The sequence below is a fragment of the Pan troglodytes genome, chromosome 8 (assembly GCF_028858775.2).
Source record: "Pan troglodytes isolate AG18354 chromosome 8, NHGRI_mPanTro3-v2.0_pri, whole genome shotgun sequence".
NCBI lineage: Eukaryota > Metazoa > Chordata > Mammalia > Primates > Hominidae > Pan > Pan troglodytes.
Genome location: NC_072406.2, coordinates 109,395,339 through 109,417,193, shown reverse-complemented (window position 1 = coordinate 109,417,193; position 21,855 = coordinate 109,395,339). Strand labels below are relative to the sequence as shown.

General features: G+C 43.9%; 1 protein-coding gene across 11 annotated transcripts in view; it reads left to right on the top strand.

Annotated features, from left to right (window-relative positions):
• The first annotated feature begins 6,237 nt into the window (after positions 1-6,237).
• The window catches only part of ARHGAP19 (Rho GTPase activating protein 19), a 72,324-nt gene continuing 56,706 nt past the window's right edge, over positions 6,238-21,855 (top strand). For 5 of the 11 annotated variants that reach the window (XM_063780946.1, XM_001161035.6, XM_063780945.1 and 2 more), the window contains exon 1: positions 6,238-6,344. In XM_063780946.1, the coding sequence (XP_063637016.1) occupies positions 6,238-6,344 (107 nt within the window). The remainder of the gene's footprint in view (positions 6,345-21,855) is intronic. The other 6 variants (XM_016919027.4, XM_016919028.4, XM_063780943.1 and 3 more) reach the window with 3 other exon arrangements.

The following is a 21,855-nucleotide window of genomic DNA, read 5'->3' as shown; positions in this document are numbered from 1 at the left end:
TGCGCACTCATAGTCCCAGCTACTAGGGAGGCTGAGGCAGGAGAATCGCCTGAACCTGAAAGGCAGAGGTTGCAGCGCAGTGACCTGAGATCGCACCACTGTAGTCCAGCCAGGGCGACAGAGCAAGACTTCATCTCAAAAAAAGAAAAAGTTTTGCTTTAATTTAAACAGAGGGCAGAGCTAGAACAAAAGTATAAAACACAAAGATGCATCAAGGGCTGTGAGTCATCTGCACTGTTGAAGGGTGAAGTTAGAGGTGGGGTCGGGAGCACATCTTCATTTTCTTCCTTTTCCAACATGTTCCTTTGTTGACTTCCTTCCCAGCTTTCCTCCCTCCCTTTTTCCCTGCCATGGAGGCTAGGGCCTGGAAAAACAAAGATGATTAGAACACCACTTCTGCCCCCAAAGCTCGCAGTCTTGTGGGGTAGGTAGATGGATTTGTAGTGACATTCATGGCCGACTCAAGTCCTTGGGCTTGCTCCTAAACCCTCCTGACAGTCTTGGCCTCTTCCCTTCTCCACACTTCTGAATTCCTAGAGTCTGTTCCTTACTTTGATATTTAGCCCCCACCCAGCCCCCGTAATTCTAAACTATCTTCTGTGGTGTGTGACTTTTATGTATTCATTTTGTCTCCCTGAGTCTACTGTAAACTATTTGAGGGCTGGGGCCACCTTTCTGTGACCTTTTGTTCAACTAGACTGTTGAAAACAAGATAACTTTCTGAACTGTCTTGAATTCCTGCTGTACACACTTATCACCAGGCTGACAATCTGTACCTAGATAGAGTAAGGATGACTTCAGGGAAGTCATGATACCCCTGCAGAAATAAAGGTGTGCAGGCTTGTCAGCTGAGTTTGTGTTTTTACAGCACTCAGCAATGATATTTGCTTTTAATCAGAAGTCACAGCAGAACAGTTGGTTTTGAGGAGAAACACTTCTCTCTCCAGAGTAACTGATTAAACTGTAACCGTGATGTAATGTGTAGTCCTTATCACACAGCCATGGAGATAGATGTGTTATCCGAGAAGGGAGAGAAGGGAGTTTAGCATTCTTTTATTTCTTTATTTATTTTAGAGACAGGGTCTTACTATGTTGCCCAGGCTGGAGTGCAGTGGCTATTCACAGGCACAATTGTACTACTGATCAGCATACAGTTTTTGTTTGTTTTGAGACACAGTCTCACTGTGTCGGCCAGGCTGGAGTGCAGTGGCGCAATCTCAGCTCACTGCAACCTCCGCCTCCCAGGTTCAAGCTGTTCTCCTGCCTCAGCCTCCCGAGTAGCTGGGATTACAGGTGCCCGCCACCACGCCAGGCTAATTTTTTGTATTTTTAGTAGAGACGGGGTTTCGCCATGTTGGTCAGGCTGGTCTCGTGAGCTACTGTGCCCAGCCAGCATGGGGTTTTTGATATACTCTGCTTCCAACCTAGGCTGTATCACCCCTCCTTAGTCAACCTGGTGGCCCCCACTCCTGGGAGGTCACCACATTGATGCCACACTTAGTGCAGACACCCCATAGGCATAGTGCATTGTAATACAGAACTCCTGGGCTCAAGCAATCCTCCCGCCTCAGCAGTAGCTGGGACTACAGGTGCATGCCCAGCAAGTTTAGCGTTCTTTTAGCATTCTTTTTTTTTTTTTTTTTTTTTTTGAGACAGAGTCTTGCCCTGTTTCCCAGGTTGGAGTGCAATTCTCAGCTCACTGCAACCTCTGCCTCCCGGGTTCAAGTGATTCTCCTGCCTCAGCCTCCTGAGTAGCTGGGATTACAGGCACGTGACACCATGTCCGGCTAATTTTTTTGTATCTTTAGTAGAGACAGGGGTTTCACCATGTTGGCCAGGCTGGTCTCGAACTCCTGACCTTATGATCCACCTGCCTCAGCCTCCCAAAGTGCTGAGATTACCGGCGTGAGCCACTGCGCCCGGCCGAGTTTAGCATTCTTAATATTCATCATGTCGTCTCCAACATTGATCTAATCTTAGTATGTTCTAGACACTGTGCTACTAAGCAGCTTTTCAGAAATTATCTTTTTTTTTTTTTTTTTTTTTTTGGGGACGGAGTTTCGCTCTTGTTGCCCAGGCTGGAGTGCAATGGTGCGATCTCGGCTCACCACAACCTCTGCCTTATGGGTTCAAGCGATTCTCCTGCCTCCGCCTCCCAAGTAGCTGGGATTACAGGCATGTGCCACCATACCTGGCTAATTTTGTATTTTTAGTAGAGATGGGGTTTCTCCATGTTAATCAGGCTGATCTCTAACTCTCGACCTCAGGTGATCCGCCCGCCTTGGCCTCCCAAAGTGCTGGGATTACAGGCATGAGCCACTGCGCCCAGTCTCAGAAATTATCTTATTTACTCTTCACCATACCCTTGTGAGACTTATTATCCTCATTTTACAGAAGAGGAAATGGAATCAGAAAGCTAAGTAACTTGTCCAGGGTCACATAGCTAGGAGCTCTGGAGCCAGGATTTGAACTTGCGTTTATTAACTCCAGAGCCCATGCTTTTGACTACTGTGCTGTATTTTCCCAAACATTATATAAACATGTGATTTGGCCAGGTGTGGTGGCTCATGCCTGTAATACCAGCACTTTGGGAGGCTGAGGTGGGTGGATCACCTGAGGTCAGGAGTTCGAGAGCAGACTGGCCAATAGGGCGAAACCCTGTCTCTACTATAAATACAAAAATTAGCCGGGTGTGGTGGTGGGTGCTTGTAGTCCCAGCTACTCGGGAGGCTGAGGCAGGAGAATTGCTTGAACCTGGGAGGCAGAGGTTGCAGTGATCCGAGATCATGCCACTGCACTCTTGCCTGGGTGACAGAGTGAGACTCTGTCTCAAAAAAAAAAAAAAAGGTGCGATTCTTCATTAAAAAAAATGAACCAGAAATATAGTTTTGTGGCGTTCCTCCTAGTTGCAGTGGTAATACTTTAAAGTTTTGAACAGTTTTTCTTTTGTGAAAGCATCAATTTCATTCAATCAATCAGTCCATGTGCTGGGTGTCATGGGGCTAGAAACAAAACTAGTTCCTATTTTGAGGGAAGGGCAGAATTTGAGCCTTGGGTTCCTTGCTTTGTATATATAGCAATTAACACAACCTGGATTTTCTTTTTCTTTCTTTCTTTCTTTTTTTTTTTTTTTGAGACATAGCCTCAACCTATTGCCCAGGCTGGAGTGTAGTGGCACGATCTCGGCTCGCTGCAACCTCCATCTCCTGGGTTCAAGTGATTCTCCTCCATCAGCCTCCCGAGTAGCTGGGATTATAGGTGTGTGGCAACACACCCAGCTAATTTTTGTATTTTTAGTAGAGACAAGGTTTCACCATGTTGCCAGGCTAGTCTGGAACTCCTGACCTCGGGTGATCCACCCGCCTCAGCCTCCCAAAGTGCTGAGATTACAGGTGCAAGCCACCTCGCCTGGCCTTTTCTTTTCTTTTCTTTTCTTTTTGAGACAGTCTCACTTTGTCGCCCAGGCTGGAGTGCAGTGGCACATGATCTTGGCTCACTGTAACCTCCGCTTCCTGGGTTCAAGCGATTCTCCTGCCTCAGCCTCCTGAGTAGCTGGGATTACAGGTGTGTGCCACCATGCCCGGCTATTTTTTTGTATTTTTAGTAGAGATGGGATTTCACCATTTTGGTCAGGCTGGTCTTGAACTCCTGACTTCAAGTGATCTACCTGCCTCGACCTCCCAAAGTGCTGGGATTACAGGCGTGAGCCATCACACTTGGCTTCTTTTTCTTTTTTTGTTTTTGGTTTTTTTTTTTTGAGACAGGGTCTTGCTCTGTCAGGGTGGAGTGCAGTGGCATGAACATGGCTCGCTGTAGTCTCAATCTCCTGGGCTCAAGTGATCCCAGCCTGGATTTTCTAAGGCTGTCTGAGGTTCAATGAAAAATTTCACTGATACGTTTGCTAAATTTTATGTTTCTTTCCATGTATTTGCTCAATGAACATGATTTGTTAAACATCAAACTAAATAAGACCGGGCATGGTGGCTGACACCTGTAGTCCCAGCACTTTGGGAAGCCTAGGTGGGTAGATCACTTGAGTTCAGGAGTTCGAGACCAGTCTGGTCAACATGGCAAAACCCATCTCTACTAAAATACAAAAATTAGCCAGACGTAGTGGCACACACCTGTAATCCCAGCTACTTGAGTGTCTGAGGCAGGAGAATTGCTTGAACTCGGGAGGCAGAGGTTGCAGTGAGTGGAGACCATGCCACTACACTCCATCCTAGGCAACAGAGTGAGACTCTATTTCAAACAAAAAACATAAAAAACATCAAACTAAATGCAATTTTATTTGAACACATTTATCAAACTTTTATTTTCTTTTTTAGAGAAAGGGTCTCATTCTGTCGCACAGCCTGGAGTTCAGTGGCACAATCATAGCTCACTTTAACCTTGAATTCCTGGGCCCAGGTGATCCTCCTGCCTCAGCCTCCAAAAGCGATGGGATTATGGGTGTAGGCCACTGTGCCTAGCCCTTATCAAACTTTTAGTATTAATTCATCAATTGAAAAAAATCTATTAGAATATATGATTTGATTTTTTATTTGGATATAATAGTTTGAGGACTTGCTTATATTTTTCAAAAATATTTATTGGACAGCCATTATGTGCCAGACACTGTGGGGAGCAAAATAAATATAGTCTCTGCCCACTTGTGGCAGGAAGCCTAGCTGGGAACCCTCACATGAAATAAATAGTCACACAAATGACTATGTAATTGTGAGTTGTGATATGAACTGTGAAAGAATAGTACAGAGTTCTTTATGAAAGTTTACTGAGGGAATTGATTTATACAATGGGGGTCATGGAAGGTCTTTGAGCCAGTGACATTTAAGCTTCGACCTGAAAGCCAAAAAAGTGGAAAAATGGACGAGCCAGAAAAAGCAACATGTGCAAAAGCCCTGAGACAGTTCAGAAAGTGAAGCATGTGCAGTACAGTTTAGTAAAAAGGAGGCAGAGTGCAGGGAGAGCCCCAGGTGGCAGGATATCAGAAGGATCAATACAGAAATTCCTGAGAAAAGTCCAGCATAGGAAGACAATATGGAAAAACAAAAAACAACAATGCTCAAATTTTACAGTGTTCTCACATATGTTGCCTCAGTTAATCCCTAGGAGAAGCGTGTGCCGCAGGGAGGACAAGCATAAGTATGGTTATTCCTACCATTGAGGATTAAAGTTTAGTTTGGGACAAAGTCATGCAGCTTTTGGTTCCATGGTTCATATCACAAGGCAAACTCTGTGGGTTCTCTGGGAAGTTGGAAGGGAGTGGATGTATTGAAGCAGAAATGACCGACTCCAGCCTGGCCAACAGGGTGAAACCCCATCTCTACAAAAAGTACAAAAATTTGCCCTGTGTGTTGGTATGCTGCAATATTGTACTGCGCTCCAGCCTGGGAGACAGAGGGAGACCTTATCTCAAAAAAAAAAAAAAAAAAAAAAAGGAAAGAAATAAAGGAAGAAAGAAATGACCTATGGCTAGGGCTATGCTGAGTATCTGCAGAAAGAAGGCTTTGAACTATACGTTTAAAAGCAAGTACTTCTAGGTTGCCACTCCCTGCCTGCGCTTGAGGGATTTATCTCTGGGTCAAGACAGAGAACGAGTCTTGCATTAAATTACATTAAATTAAATGAATTAATTTGTGGCTGGATGCAGTGCCTCATGCCTGTAATCCCAGCACTTTGGGAGGCTGACATGGGAGGATTGCTTGAGCTCAGGGGTTCGAGACCAGCCTGGGCAACATGGTGAAATCCTGTCTCAACAGAAAAAAAAAATTTAAAAAATTGTAAAAAAAAAATTATTTATTTTCAACTTTTATTTTAAATTTAGGGGGTACATGAGTTGGTTTGTTATCTGGGTATATTGTGTGATGCTGAGATATAGGGTACGGAGTCTTGCATTTTAGAAAGTGATGAGTCACTTTCAAAGTTGACAGTTCTATAATTCCCTGATTTACATATCAGGACAAAATTTGAGCATAGGCTGGTGATTTCTGACTTGAACCTAAAGGTCTGTGGAATCGGAAGGGTTCTTCAAAATGAGAAACTACAACTCCCGGCAGGCCTCGGGGCTGGGTCGTCTTCCCCGCCCCTCCCTTTTTTTCCGCCAGGGCTGGGAACGACCAATGACGGTTAGTCATTTGAATAGACCAATAATATATTAAACGGTTCAGGTTGAGGAGGGGCGGTCGAGTCATCCAATCGCACGGAAGAGGTGAAAACATATTAGCCAATCCAAATATGTGGGGGCGGGACCTAAGGTGGGGCGGTGAAAGAAGTTTGCTGACCAAGATGGCGACTGAGGCACAAAGTGAAGGGGAGGTGCCAGCCCGCGAATCCGGCCGGAGGTGAGCTGAGTTTGGTCCAGTTTCCTGGGAAACGCGGCCTTGGGCTCGTAGTCCTGCCGCCTTTGCCTTGGGTCACGGAGGCGCACGGTTCGGGCTTTGTTTCTTTCTCCCACGGCGTTTCTCATCGTCGCGCCTGCGGGGGCTGCGGCGCGGGGGTCGGGCCTGGGCGCTGGGCTCCAGCCAAGCCCCGCGCTCTGTCCTGCCGGTTCCCGAGGGGGTTCCTCCCGCTGCGCTGGCTGCAGACGTCCAGCTGGGGGTGGCAGCGCTGATCGCTTTGGCGCCGAGACACCTCTTGATGGTGAGGAAACGGAAGTCCAGGGCTGGTTAGCGAATTCCTCACCGTTGCACACAGCCCTTCACATCTTCTTCGAGGCACGTAGTGCGTTCAGGTCCGAGCAAGGATTTGAGTGTCAATTAGAAACGGTGTTGAGTCCTTGGGCCAGTTTTTAAACCTCTCTCGACTTCAGTTTCTTTATCTGCAAAGGGACGTGAGGATGCCTATTTCCAAGTGTCAAGATTGAATAAGACAATCCATTTAAAGCTAGCACTGAGCTTAGCCGATAATGACAACTCTACGCAATAGATTTTCTTCTTCCTAGTAGAACAGCTAAGGAGCAGATGGGAGAGGGATCTGTAGTCCAGGACATCATTATTTTATTTCCACAGTATGTTCTTTCCTAAACAGCCACACCGAGATTTAGCGTTTTCAGGAGAGAATTTCGAGGTGGTGTTGCCTTAGCCTTGAGACCTAAGTTGTCTTAATTGATTACAATTTTGTTTTTGGTGTAATTCAATAGATTGAGTTTATTTACGTTGCCTCAGTGTAACTCAGTAAAATACTTCGGTTTGGCGTCTTTTGGTTCCATTTATACCGAATAAGAGATTCCAAGAATTTTGGGAAACTAATAACTTTGTGACTCGGCTTCTTCCTGAGCCCAGATGAGCGTGGTTGAGTGTGTTATTTAAAATATCATACGGGGCCGGGCATGGTGGCTCACGCCTGTAATCCCAGCACTTTGGGAAGCCGAGGGGAGCGGATCACCTGAGAGCAGGAGTTCGAGACCAGCCTGGCCAACATGATGAAAGCCCGTCTCTACTAAAAATACAGTAATTAGCCGGGTGTGGTGGCGGGCGCCTGTAGTCCCGGCTACTCGGGAGGCTGAGGCGGAGGTTGCAGTGAGCCCAGATGCGCCATTGCATTACACCCTGGGTGACGGAGCAAGACTATGTCTCAAATAAATAAATAAATAAATAAAATATGATATGGAAGAGTTTTCCACTCTTTTTTGTTTTGTTTTTGTTTTGCAGTTGCAAGATTTCGTAGAGTGAAATAGAGTGAAAACACAGCTCCCACACAAAGGGAGGGGACCCAAAGGGGGTGGCCGTTGCTGGCTCTAATGCCTGGGTTTATATCCTGATCCTTGTCCCTCCCGCTGTGCTCTCAGGCAAGAGATGATTGGCTATTTCTTTACCTCCTGTTTTTGCCTAATTAGCATTTTAGTGAGCTCTCTGATTGATTGGGTGTGAGCTAAGTTGCAAGCCCCGTGTTTAAAGGTGGATGCGGTCACCTTCCCAGCTAGGCTCAGGGATTCTTAGTTGGCCTAGGAAGTCCAGCTAGTACTGTCTCTCAGTCCCCCTTCTCAACAGGAAAACCCAAGTGCTGTTGGGGAGATTGGCTGATGACCGCCCTAACTGCTTCCTGCTGAATTGGGGAGTAGTAGGGGTTGTGCAGTTGAGATTTCCTCGGGAGGGTTGCCTTCGATGTCATTAACATCGGAGCATGGGCTAGCAGGCTGTTCCAGGGGTCCGCAGTGGATCTTAGTCATAGACTGCATCTGGGGCTCCATTTGAAGAATGATTTGTAGTTTTACAGTTTCAATTCTGGAAGAGACAAAAGCTTTGGATGCCCCTTCGTGGTCACCAAAATGTTACCGGGGGTCCTTGCTCACAGAGCTCCCAGGATGGTGGCCAGCCGCTTCCAAGATGATGGCGGGCCGCTTCCAGGATGGTGGCAAGCCTCGTGTTCTCTGACCTGGGGTTCTCGTCCTCACGGATTCCAAGGAATGGAATCTTGGGCCATGGGGTGAGTGTTATAGCTCTATTAGAAGCTGTGGGTCACGGAAGAGAACCGTGGAACCCAGTGACTAGTGTTCAGCTTGATTAGGACGAACCCAGGCACTTAGCCATGCAGGAACAATGGCAAGCCTTTAGCACGATCGGGAGTGGCAATGGGAGTCTCACTGGATCAGGAGCACAGCAGACACCCTGCCAGATCCGGAGGGATGGGAGTCAGCAGCGGGATGGGAGTCAGCGGCGGGTCTGCGACAGCGGCAAACAGCAGTGGTAGAGGGCGAGCGAAAGCTCAGCTCCAGCCGTAACAAACATAGACCAGAAGAGTGCAGTTGCAAGATTTAATAGAGTGAAAACAGAGTTCCCATACAAAGGGAGGGGACCCAAAGGGGGTTGCCCGAGTTTTCCACTCTTGAAGCTGCCTATAAATGGTTGATCATTTTTTTTTTTTTTTTTTTGCCTGGGAACTGTAGAGGTGATTGATACATTTGATTAGATCATCCTTCATCCAGTTCTTTAAAAAATTCTAAATTTTGGTGAAAATCTGAGGACAAATAAAATACTATTCCATAGCAAGAGTAGTTTGAATTTCTTTTCTTTTTCTTTTCTTTCTTTCTTTTTTTTTTTTTTTTTTTTTAACACAGGGCTCCTTCTGTTGCCCAGGCTGGAGTGCAGTGATACGATCATAGGTCCCTGCAGTCTCAACCTCCTGGGCTCAACTGATCCTCCCTCCTCAGCCTCCTGAGTAGTTGGGACTACAGGCACGTGCCACTATGCCCAGCTAGTGTTTTTGTTGTTGTTGTTTTGTTTTTTTGTAGAAACCGGGGTCTCGCCATGTTGCCCAGGGTGGTCTTGAGTTCCTGGCATAAGTGATCCTCCTGCCTTGGGCTCCCAAAGTGCTGGGATTATAGGTGTCAGCCACTGCGCCTGGCCTGAATTTCTTTATAGTATATTGCCAGTTGAATTTAAATTTTCAGTGAGAGTATTAGTTAATTACATGATCAGTAGGTATTCACACAATCGTACCTGAACCTGAAACCATTTCGTCAATTACATATTGTAAAAGAGAAGTGGGCCAGGTGCGATGGCTCACACCTGTAATCCTAGCACTTTGAGGCTGAGGCGGGTGGATCACCCGAGCTCAGGAGTTCCAGATCAGCCTGGGGAACACAGTGAAACCCCATCTCAATGAAAAATACACAAAATTAGCAGAGCGTGGTGGCGTGTGCCTGTAATCCCACCTACTTGGGAGGCTGAGACAGGAGAATCGCTTGAACCTAGGAGGTGGAGGTTGCAGTGAGCTGAGATAGCGCCATTGCCCTCCAGCCTGGGTGACAGAGCGAGACTACGTTTCAAAAAAAAAAAAAAAAAAAAAAGCCGGGCACGGTGGCTCACGCCTGTGATCCCAGCACCTTGGGAGGCTGAGGCAGGTGGATCATGAGGTCGGGAGATCGAGACCATCCTGGCTAACACAGTGGAACCCTGTCTCTACTAAAAATACAAAAAAAAAGTTAGCTGGGCATGGTGGCGTGCACCTGTAGTCCCAGCTACTCAGGAGGCTGAGGCAGGAGAATTGCTTGAATCCGGGAGGCAGAGGTTGCAGTGAGCTGAGATCACACCAGTGCACTCCAGCCTGGGCAACAGAGTGAGACTCCAGCTCAAAAAAAAAAAAAAAAAAAAAAAAAAAGAGAGAAGTTTGGGGTTTCTGTAAGGCATTTTGAGGGCAGGATACACATATGTATTTATCACATATTATCACATATTCCCAGTGCTTAGCTTTGTGTAGGTGGTCAATAATTAGTGAATAGTACTCTGTCATTTCTAAGATAAATATTTTCTCGTGGTGATAAATACTTTACAGATTTTTTCTTGCTCTTGCTCTGCAGGGATTAATCTTTCTTTTTTTTTTTTGTTCTTTTTTTTTTTTTTTTAGATGGAGTCTTGCTCTGTCACCAGGCTGGAGTGTAGTGGCACGATCTCAGCTCACTGCAACCTCTGCCTCCTGGGTTCAAGCGATTCTCCTGCCTTAGCCTCCCAAGTAGCTGGGACTACAGGCGTGTGCCAGCACGCTCAGCTAATTTCTGTATTTTTAGTAGAGACGGGGTTTCACCATCTTGGCCAGGATGTTCTCCATCTCTTGACCTCATGATCCACCCGCCTCAGCCTCCCAAAGTGCTGGAATTACAGGTGTGAGCCACCACTCCCGGCTGCAGGGATTAATCTTTCTAACGTTCTGTTGGTAGTGTGGCCTCTTGTATTCCATAAACAAGAGGAAAAATGGTCTGATTTGCACAGATGAATACATATGTAAATATTGAATGCAGAATATGTGATCATTTAGAACTGCCCAGCTTTTTGTTTTTTCACAGTATTTTAACACTGCTCCTAATAATTACAAATGCTTTAACTTCTTTTAATAAAATATTTATTTATTTATTTATTTTTGAGACAGAGTTTCGCTCTTGTTGCCCCGGCTGGAATGCAATGGCATGATCTTGGCTCACCGCAACCTCCACCTCCTGGGTTCAAAAGATTCTCCTGCCTCAGCGTCCCGAGTAGCTGGGATTACAGGCATGTGCCACCAAGCCCGGCTAATTTTGTGTTTTTAGTAGAGACAGTGTTTCTCCGTGTTGGTCAGGCTGGTCTTGAACTCCCGACCTCAGGTGATCCGCCTGCCTTGGCCTCCCAAAGTGCTGGGATTACAGGCGTGAGCCACCGCACCCAGCCAAAAGATTTATTTTTAAAAACTTATTATGATTTTTTTTTGAGACAGGATCTCACTTTGTGGTCCAGGCTGGAGTGTAGTGGCATGATGATGGCTTACTATAGCCACGACCTCCTGGGCTCAAGCAATCCTTCCACCTTAGCCTCTCAAGTAGCTGGGACTACAGGCATGCGCCACCACACTCGGCTAATTTTTAAAATTTATTCTAGAGACTGAGTCTCCCTGTGTTGCCCAGGTGGGCCTCAAACTCCTGGGCTCAAGCATTCCTCTTGCCTTGGCCTCCCAAAGTGTTGGGAATATAGGTGTGAGCCACTGCACCTGGCCAAAGATTTAAACAAGGAAAAATTGCTCTGCCTATAAAGATTCCCATGTTATGTTTTTGACCTGTTGATGAGGAACACCCCCTCCCTTCCATTTCTGGTTTTTATTAAGTAGAATGGTCCTTTAAAATTTAACACATTTCATTTCTTATACCTTCAAGTTACTCTTAAGCAGACAATACTAAAGGGGAATCACAAATAGAAAATATCCACTGCCAGGCATGGTGGCTCACGCCTGTAATCCCAGTATTTTGGGAGGGGGAGGCAGAGACAGGAGGATCACCTGAGGCCAGGAGTTTGAGACTAGCCTGGGCAATATAGGAAGATCCTATAAAAAAATAAAAACACATAGCCAGGTGTGGTGATGCACGCCTGTGGTCCCAGCTACTTGGGAGGCTAAGGTGGGAGGATCACTTGAGCTCGGGAGGTGGAGGCTGCAAACAGCCATCATCCTGCCATTGCACTCTAGCCTGGGTGATAGAGTGAGACCCTGTACAAACAACAACAACAACAAAAACAAAAAAAAACTATCCACTTTACCAATAATAGTATAAACATAATACAGACCTTTAAGGGTCAAAGAGAAAAGGCGAAAGCAGGAAATGAAATAAAGCTACTTCTCCTCATAATTGGCAGTAGGGAAGTATGCACAGCTTAGTATTTTTTAATTAAAAAGAGACTTAAAAAGAAAGTGCTAACTATTATTACATGAAGAGCCAGCTTAGGAACAGACAGTAGAATGCCCGGAAATGTTTCTGGAGGACAGGGGAGGTGTCTGAAGATGTGGAAAGGGTTCTATATCCTGTTAATTTACATATACCTTAGGTATGGAATATTGGTTAGTAAACATGACTTCTGAGCCTTGTTTTTTTGACACGGAGTCTCGCTCTGTGGCACAGGCTGGAGTGCAGTGGCGCAATCGTGGCTCACTGCAACCTCCGCCTTCTGGGTTTAAACAATTCTCCTGCCTTAGCCTCCTCAGTAGCTAGGACTACAGCCATGTGCCACCACGTCCAGCTAATTTTTGTATTTTTAGTAGAGATGGGGTTTCATCATGTTGGCCAGGCTGGTCTTAAACTCCTGACCTCAGGTGATCCACCCACCTTGGCCTCCCAAAGTGTTGGGATTACAGGTGTGAGCCACCGTGCCTGGCCTGAGCCTTTTGGTTAAATTGCTTTTTCTGTAATAAGACAGTAATGTGTTCCTTTGAGAAAAATGTTTAAACCTTTATTGATCCCAGGAAGACTTGTCTGTTCTTACATGCACAAGTTAAGTGAGAAAACCTGGTTTAAATATCTGAATCTAGTTTTGTACTTGTGCTGTTAAATTCTATCTGAAGGGTAATGAGGAGTAGATTTCTTCAGGGGATTTTCTTGAATCTGGTTTTATTTTACATTTTATCAATGATCAGGTTTAGAGAGTTTGATCATATTTGTAAATAAGGCCTGTCTTGGAAGGAGGGGAAGGAAGAAAACAGAATTTTAAAATTAATCTGCATAAACTGGTAAGTGGCATGAAACCACAGCATAAAGCAAAGCAGATATTGTTGCACAAGTTTACTTTGGTCAGAACAAGTGGGTCGGTAGTATTATAAAGTGATATAGGAAATCTGTACACTTTTTGTTGTAAACATTACATTTGGCTTAGGCCAAGCAGGTGGCTCACGCCTGTAATCGCAGCACTTTGGGAGGCCGAGGCGGGCAGATCACTTGAGGTCAGGAGTTCGAGACGAGCCTGGCCAACATGGTGAAACCCTGTCTCTACTAAAAATATAAAATTAGCTGGGTGTGTGGCAGGTGCGTATAATCCCAGCTACTAGGGAGGCTGAGGCAGGATAATTGCTTGAACCCGGGAGCTGGAGGTTGCAGTGAGCCGAGATTGTGCCACTATACTCCAGCCTGGGCAACAGAGGGAGAGACTCTGTCTCAAAAAAAAAAAAAGCAAAAAAAAAAAAAAGAAAATTATCTAGGTATGGTGGCACATACCCGCAGTCCCAGCTACTTGGGAGGCTGAAGCAGGAGGATCACTTGAGCTCAAGAGTTTGAGGCTGCAATAAGCTAGAATGCCGCCACTACACTCTGGCCTGGGTGACTGAGACCCTGTTGTTAAAAAAAATAAATAAAAATAAAAATAAATTTGTTTTAAAAAAATTGTATTAAAAAACATAACAGTTTATCATCTTACCTATTAAGTGTGTAGTTAATTAATGTTAACTACATTCGCATTGTTCTGTGTCCAGCCATTTTTTATATGGAACATCTACAACCTACAAATCCATTGAAGCTTTAAGAGTATATACTTTCGGCCTTGCACAGTGTCTCATGCCTGTAATCCCAGCACTTTGGGAGGCGGAGGCGGGCGGATCACCTGAGGTCAGGAGTTTAAGACCAGCCTGGCCAGCATGGTGAAACCCCGTCTCTACTAAAAATACAAAAAATTAGCTGGGTGCAGTGGCGTGCACCTGTAATCGCAGCTACTTGGGAGGCTGAGGTAGGAGAATCGCTTGAACCTGGGAGGCGGAGGTTGTGGTGAGCTAAGATCACACCATTGCACTCCAGCCTGGGCGACACAGCGAGACTCAGTCTCACAGGAAAAAAAAAAAAAAAAAGTATATGCTTTTTTTTCTTTCTTTCTTTTTAAGAATATATAGTTTGGCTAAGAGTGGTGGCTCACATCTGTAATCCTACCACTTTGGGAGGCTGAGGTGGTAGGATCACTTGAGCCCAGGAGTTTGAGACCAGCCTGGGCAACCTAGCAAGACATTGTCTCTACTAAAAATAAAAATAATTAGCCAGGCGTGGTGGCACATGCCTGTGGTCTCAGCTGCTAGGAAGGCTGAGGCAGGAGGATTGCTTGAGCCTGGGAGGTCAAGGATGCACTGAACGGTGATTATGCCACCATTCTAGCATGGGCAATAGAACAAGACCTTGCCTCAAAAAACCCCCAGTATATACTTTTTTCCCATCTTCCCCACTATGAAATAAACTTATATAATATTTACTACAGAAGGCTAGAAAAATATGTAGAAAAAAATGGGGGCTGGTCTCAGTGTCTCATGCCTGTAATCCCAGCACTTTGGGAGGCCAAGGTGGGCAGAACACTTGAGGTCAGTAGTTCGAGACCAGCCTGGCCAACATGGTGAAACCCTGTCTCTACTAAAAAGACAAAAATTAGCTGGGCATGGTGTTGCACATCTGTAATCCCAGCTACTCAAGAGGCTGAGGCAAGAGAATCGCTTGAACCTGGGAGGCGGAAGTTGCAGTGAGCCAAGATTGCACCACTGTACTCCAGCTTGGGCAACAGAGTGAGACAATGTCTCAAAAACAAAAAGCAAAAAATACAAATAAAAATAAGAGAAAAAAGCCAGGTGTGGTGGTGTGCACCTGTAGTCCCAGCTACTGGGGAGGATGAGGTGGGAAGATTGCTTGAACCCAGGAGCTTAAGGCTGCAGTGAGCTATGATGACACCACTGTGCTCCAGCCTGGGTGCCAGAGTGAGACCCTGTCTCTAAAAAAAAGAAAAAAAAAGGAAAGAAAAATGTGTAGAAAAAAGGTAAACTAGCCACTCCAATTTACCAGATAGATACAACCGTTATTAATATTGAGACAGTTTTTTTTTTTTTTTTTTTTTTTTTTTTTAATAGAGATGAAGTTTCACTGTGTTGTCTAGGCGGTCTCAAACTCTTGGGCTCATGTACTCCTCCCACCTTGGCAACTCAAAGTGCTGGGATTACAGGTGTGAGCCACCATGTCTGGTTCCTTCTGAGTCTTAAACTTTAATGTCTCTTATCTAAAATATGACCCATCCAAGATCTGATTTCTATCTTGGTTTCCCAGTTTCCTCCCAATAAGTGCATCATTTCTGGTTGGAAACAGTATAGCAAAAGAGTGATTGAAATACAATTTTTTTTTTTTTGAGACAGAGTCTCACTCTGTTGCCCAGGCTGGAGTGCAGTGGCATGATCTCAGCTTGCTGCAGCCTCCGTCTCCTGGGTTCAAGCAGTTCTCCTGCCTCAGCCTCCCGAGTAGCTGGGACTACAGGCACGTGCCACCATGCTGGCTAATTTTTGTATTTTTAGTAGAGATGGGGTATCACCATGTTGGCCAGGTTGGTCTCGAACTCTTGACCTCATGATCCACCCACCTCAGCCTCCCGAAGATGCCCTCTGGTCACCTTCGGTGAACACTCTCACCTACACTTTTACCAACCATCTTTTAGGGTGGGTTGTTTCTACAGATGCTGGAGCCTATTTATTTTGTGCTGATGTTTTGCTACTGTTACCCGATATAAACTAAGTTCAGCTAGGCCATAGAAACTACATAGTAACAGCCGGGCGCGGTGGCTCACGCCTGTAATCCCAGCACTTTGGGAGGCTGAGGTGGGTGGATTGCCTGAGGTCAGGAGTTCAAGACCAGCCTGGCCAATATGGTGAAACCCCGTCTCTACTAAAAATACAAAAATTAGCCAGGCGTGGTGGCAGACGCCTGTAATCCCAGCTACTCGGGAGGCTGAGGCAGGAGAATCGCTTGAACCTGGGAGGTGGAGGTTGCAGTAAGCCGAGATCTCCAGCCTGGGTGACAAGAGTGAGACTCTGTCTCAAAAAAAAAAAAAAAGAAAAAAGAAACTACATAGTACTTTAAACAGAGAACATTTAATAGGTTATAAACTATAACTGGGGATTCGAGTAACAAGGAATTGGCTAGTAAGAAGTAAAGAGATCTCTAAGAAATATAGAAATAGATACAGGAATCAGCTGAGTTAGAATGTACAAGGAAGAGGGTCCCTAGGGCAGAGTTCCAGACCTTGCTGGAGATGGCATGGCCATGGCTAACTGATTGGCAGCCATTGCTCTGAAGGGGAAGATACAGAAGGGAGGGCTCAGATTCATACTGGGACAAACAGACTTACGCATTCATATTTGTTAGGATTCTTTCAGTTATATGTGATAGAAACTAAAACTAGCTTAAGCAAAAAGAGACTCTATTAATTGGCTCAAGAAACTGAAAATTCCAGGGGATAAATCAAGTATGGTTTAATCTGTATGGAAAATCTCAAATCTCAGTGTCGCTAGATATCTACCTCTTTACTGTCTTAGATCTGGTTTCCTCTGTATTTGCTTCCTAAGAAGGCAGATTCTGTATAAAAAGTGGCAGTAATAGGCCACCAACGGTGTCAGTCTTACATCCCACCAGCTTAGCAATTTTAGGATTCACAAGAGTCTTGGAGTTGAGACTTTTTGTCCTGGTTTGACTTGTGGGCCTTTGCTTGGATTCATGAAGGGAATAGAATGTTTCAGTTGGTTAAGCTTGGATGACATGCTCACAGGCAGTGCCCACCAGATCACATAGATTTGAAAGATGGGGAGAGGTTTATTGCTTAAAGGAAAATGGGGGTGCTGTTACCAGAGGAAGGGGAAAATACATATTGGGAATTCAAAAGCAGCAGGTGTCCACTGTGCTATCTCTGTAACTCCCCTGTGTACCTCTCTTTAAATTTATGTTTTGAAAAGGGCTGGCCACTAATGTGTGGCGAAAACATTTTATGTTTCTTAAAAAAACCCTGAGAAACCAAAAAGCACCTTAAGTATTAGCTCTTTTTTTCTCCCACTGTCTAACTCCTACTCGTCTTTAAGATCTAGCTCAAATCTTTTGTATATGGGTAAAAGATTCTCTCCTGAATTCTTAGAGCCTTTATTGTCTGTATCATGCATTTGGCTATTAATGATCTTGTATTATCTTTTGCGTTGTGGTCTTTAGCTACTATTTGAAATCGCGTAGCACTTAGTGAATTTTCAGTTCCTGGAGGCCAGAGACTTACTTTAGTTTTTGTCCCTATACCTTACAGTACCTTAAAGTTACAAAGCAATTAGTAGATCATGATTGGATTGATTTTAAATGACACACAAGTGATCGATTTCTTGTTTGGGTACCATATGTCTCAGAAAAGCAATTCACCTTCTTATGTTGGTTGATGAAAAGACTTATGGTTAAATTTGTGAAATATTGAATATTTCTGGCTGACTACAAGTATAGAAACTCTTTTCTTTTTTGAAACAGGGTCTCACTCTGTTATGACTCAGGCTGGCATGCAGGGGCAAGAACACACCTCACTGCAGCCTTGACCTCCTGGGCTCAGGTGATCCTCCCACGTCAGCCTCCTGAGTAGTTGGGACCGTAGACTCAAGCAACCATGCCTGGCTAATTTAAAAACAATTTTTTTTTTTTTTTTTTGGTAGTGACAGAGTCTTGTCAGGTTGCTTATACTGGTCTTGAACTCCTAGGCTCAAGTGATCCTGCCACCTTGTCCTCACAAGGTGTTGGAATTATAGGCATGAGCCGCTGTGCCTGGTCAGAAACTCTTAAGAATTTTCAATTTGTGAACTTGTGTAGATATGAACAAGTCATGTGCCAGAACAAAAACCATTAGCTGTCTCTTGGATAGTATGTGTCACTCTGAACTTTGGAACAAATGAATATAGAAGTAGTCTTTTAGGACCTAATCTGATCATATGTAGAAGTACTTCTAGTTTTAATTGCCTGAGACTCATGGCACTTAAAAGTCTGTAGGAGGCTGGGTGCAGTGGCTCATGCCTAATGCCAGCACTTTGGGAGGCTGAGCTGGGAGGATCGCTTGAGGCCAGGAGTTTGAGACTAGTGTGGTCAACATAGTGAGACCCTGGGCTGTATTAAAAAATTAGCCAGGTGTGGTGGCACACACCTTTAGTCTTAGCACTTTGGGAGGTTGATGTGGGAGTGTGGGAGGATCCCTTGAGCCCAGGTGTTCAAGGCTGAAGTGAACCATGATTGCACACTGCATTACAGCCTGGTCAACAGAGTGAGACCCTGCCTTAGGGAAAAAAAAAAAAGGTAGGAAAAGAGAGACTCATGAAGCATTGACTCTGATTTTTTGAGGAGCAAATATTTTTTAGATAAATGGTATGAAAGAGACTGTATTATCAGTGAAGCATCCTATAGAACTTTTTCCAAATTAATAGGGAATTTTGATGTTACCTTTTTTTCTTTTAATTATTATTATTATTTTTGAGATGGAGTCTTGGTCTGTCACCTTGGCTGGAGTGCAGTGGTGCGATCTCGGCTCACTGCAACCTCCGCCTCCCGGGTTCAAGTGATTCTCCTTCCTCAGCCTCCCTTGTAGCTGGGATTACAGGTGTGCACCACCACACCCAGCTAATTCTTTTGTATTTTTAGTAGAGATGGGGTTTCACTATGTTGGCTAGGCTGGTCTTGAACTCCTGACCTCAAATGATCTGCCCACCTCGGCCTCCTAAAGTGCTGGGATTACAGATGTGAACCACTGCACCCAGCCTGATGTTACTTTCTTAATACAAATAACTTTCTTCCCATTGTACACTAGCATGAGGGAGAAAAATTAAGGAAGGTGTCAGCAGCATAATTAATGCTTATTCATATGACACCCAGAAAGATAAAAATTACCAAGCAAATAAATAAGTCAGTAAATTGGCATTATTGATACTCATCATTCTTGACTGAGAATATTACATTGTCATTCCATAGGGCAGAATCTTAGATTAGGATTCCAAAAATGTTTAGGTTAAGAAGGTAGGCAATCAAGAGTTTTTTCATCTCAGAATAGTTTGCCAATTTAATTTTGGTTAAGTTGTATTATTAGTTTGAAATTTGGGCTGGGCATGGTGGCTCATGCCTGTGATCCCAGCACTTTGGGAGGCCGAGGTGCGAGGATCACTTGGGCCCAGGAATTTGAGACCTGGGCAACGTAGAAAGACTTGTGTCTACAAATAATAAAAAAAAAATTAGCCAGATGTGGCTGTGCATGTCTGTGGTCCCAGCTACTTGGGAGGACGAGGTGGGGGAATTGTTTGAGCTCAGGCAGTTGAGGCTACAGTGAGTCATGATTGCGCCATTGCACTCTAGCCTGGGCAACAAGGGAAGACCCAGCCTCAAACAAACAAACAAACAAAACGCACACACACACACACAAAAGCAAGCAAGAAAGAAATTTGTTCAGGTTGAGATCAAATATAGGGGCTAAATATATTTGCAGACTTTTGGAGTCTAACTTAGAGATAATTTTGTAGTCCATACTATAAAACATTGCACAGCTACTCCTAAGGGCAGACCTTAGGGTATAAATGTTTCAAAAATTTTATCTAAGAAATTGGATATCGTTCCCTGAATTGTGGTACGACTTATTAATGTTGAACTGTCTCTGGTATTAAAAAGCACCACCAGCTTGGACATATAGGGCCTGTTTAGTTTTCTCTTCTCTTTTTATGTACAACTTTCATGATACTGGCTTAAATTTGATACGTAGAAAGAGGGAAGAATACAGTCTTTTCTTTGATAGTTGTATTTCTTATCTAACAGCTTTCCAACAAAGTGACACATTTAAAGCTGTGTTTCAGAGCCTTTTAGAGTTGAAAAAGCAGTAAGAGAGAGTGCATTCTTCTCTTAGGGTGGTAAATCAGATTTAGACAACTTTAAATATAGCTTATATTTTGATAAATTTTGCCAAGGTTGTGGTTCTTGGAAAACAAATCAAGTTAGGCAATTCACCAGGGAGGAAACATTTAGTTTTGTGGGTATGAAGTTTTGGTATAGTCAGCCAAAAGATACATCTGCAGGATGCAGTTTTTTTTTTTTTTTAACTGCCTTGAATTTTGCAGATTCATGGCTTCAACATGCCTCAGAAGCACTTGCATTTCATTTTTCTGTAATTGATTTTTCAGCTGTGGATTGTTTCCAGTCCTTTCACTGAGCATATCACCTTACATGTAGGGTTCCATCTAGTGGTAAAAGTGGTAATTGTATACTGTAAGTAGGTTATACCAATTATTATTTTTTTAGTATTACTAGATTGATAAATTTATGCCACTTTGACATGATAGGCCACAATCCACCTGATTGATACTCATTTGGCACACTCTTCTCAATTCTGTTCACTGAGTTATATTTTGAGTTAGGATGAAAATAATGCAGCTTTCAGGCTTTAAAGTGACTAAATTTAAACTGCTAAGAGTCCTGACATTGTCTGCACAAGACAGCATTTTCTGTCACTTACAGAAAGTTATGTTTGGCATGTCAAGAAAAAAAGAAACATAATCCCAAAGCAGCAACCATTTAAAATAAGACTGCCACAAGGATTCGTGCAGAATATTTAAAATTTCCCTGTTGAACAAAATGATTTAACTGATTTTTCCTTCAGGGATGATGCTCTCAAATAGGTTATATGCATCTTTTGGAAATCGAAAGATCCTGTAATAGCGTCTTCCATGTGGGACATCTTGAAAGATAGTATTTTGGTTTCAGTGAGTTAGGTGAATGAATCTCCAGTCCTTATCAGTGTAATGGGTCTGCTTACAGAGTATAAGTTTGTTTCTTAGATGTGTAGAATTTATAAAGAAAGAAAATTATAGCCTGTACACCAAAGACAAGGACAGTGGTATTTATTGTACCTGATGTAGTAACTGTGGTGGAAGTTGTAGAAGAGAAAGGCAGACTTGTGGTTTTAACTCTGGAAAATGGGAATTATAATTTCCTTTAGGCTTCTCTGTTTCCCAAGATTTCCACAAAATCCATAAAAAGTCATTGTGAACTCAACATACAAAGCCTCAGCAAATCTGCTCAGATTCACTGAGTGTGAAACACTGGATCTATGTGTCACTGTGGAATTGATTGGCACCAGAGTGGCAGTTGGCACAGAACAGAAGTCTGTCCTGTTCACCACACGACAGTCTATAACTGTTGAATTATGTGAACAGTAGCTCTCATCTTCTTTACATTCTATGCAAAAGCAGCTATTATTAACAGTGCTTTAAAACAGGAAACACAGCTGTTGCAGCCTTCATAGGTTTCTGGTGCTGGAGTGGTGACTGATGGGAAGGATGTCACTGGCATTGGGGTTATCTTGGAGGTGGCGACCCACAGCAGTGGGCAGGAGACCCCTGATGTGGTGTCCTCAGCATTGGTATCCAGAGGAAAGCTGCTACACACAACATCCTGTCAATCCCTCTGTCTCCTGCAGGCCACCTCCCCGAAATTGTTCTTTTTTGAGGGGTCTTGCCTCTATCATTCTTTGGGATAGTTGCCCAGAGCCCTTGTTATTTCTGTATGCCTACATATCTAGCTACTAATTTTCCTGGTTCTGGCCATCTATGTAAAAACTTTTATGATGAGGAAATTAGTCTTTAGTATATACTTTGATTTTCTATAATATTTATATCAAATTGAAGTGAGATTTAAGCCAAAACTACTTGGTTTCTTTAAAAAAAATTTGTCATGAAACGTCAATTATACATACAAGTTTATAGAATAATATAATCAGTATTCTTCCCATTACCCAGCTTTAGCAAATCTTAACATTTTGCCATATTTGCTTCAAATGCTCCCCTTTTCCC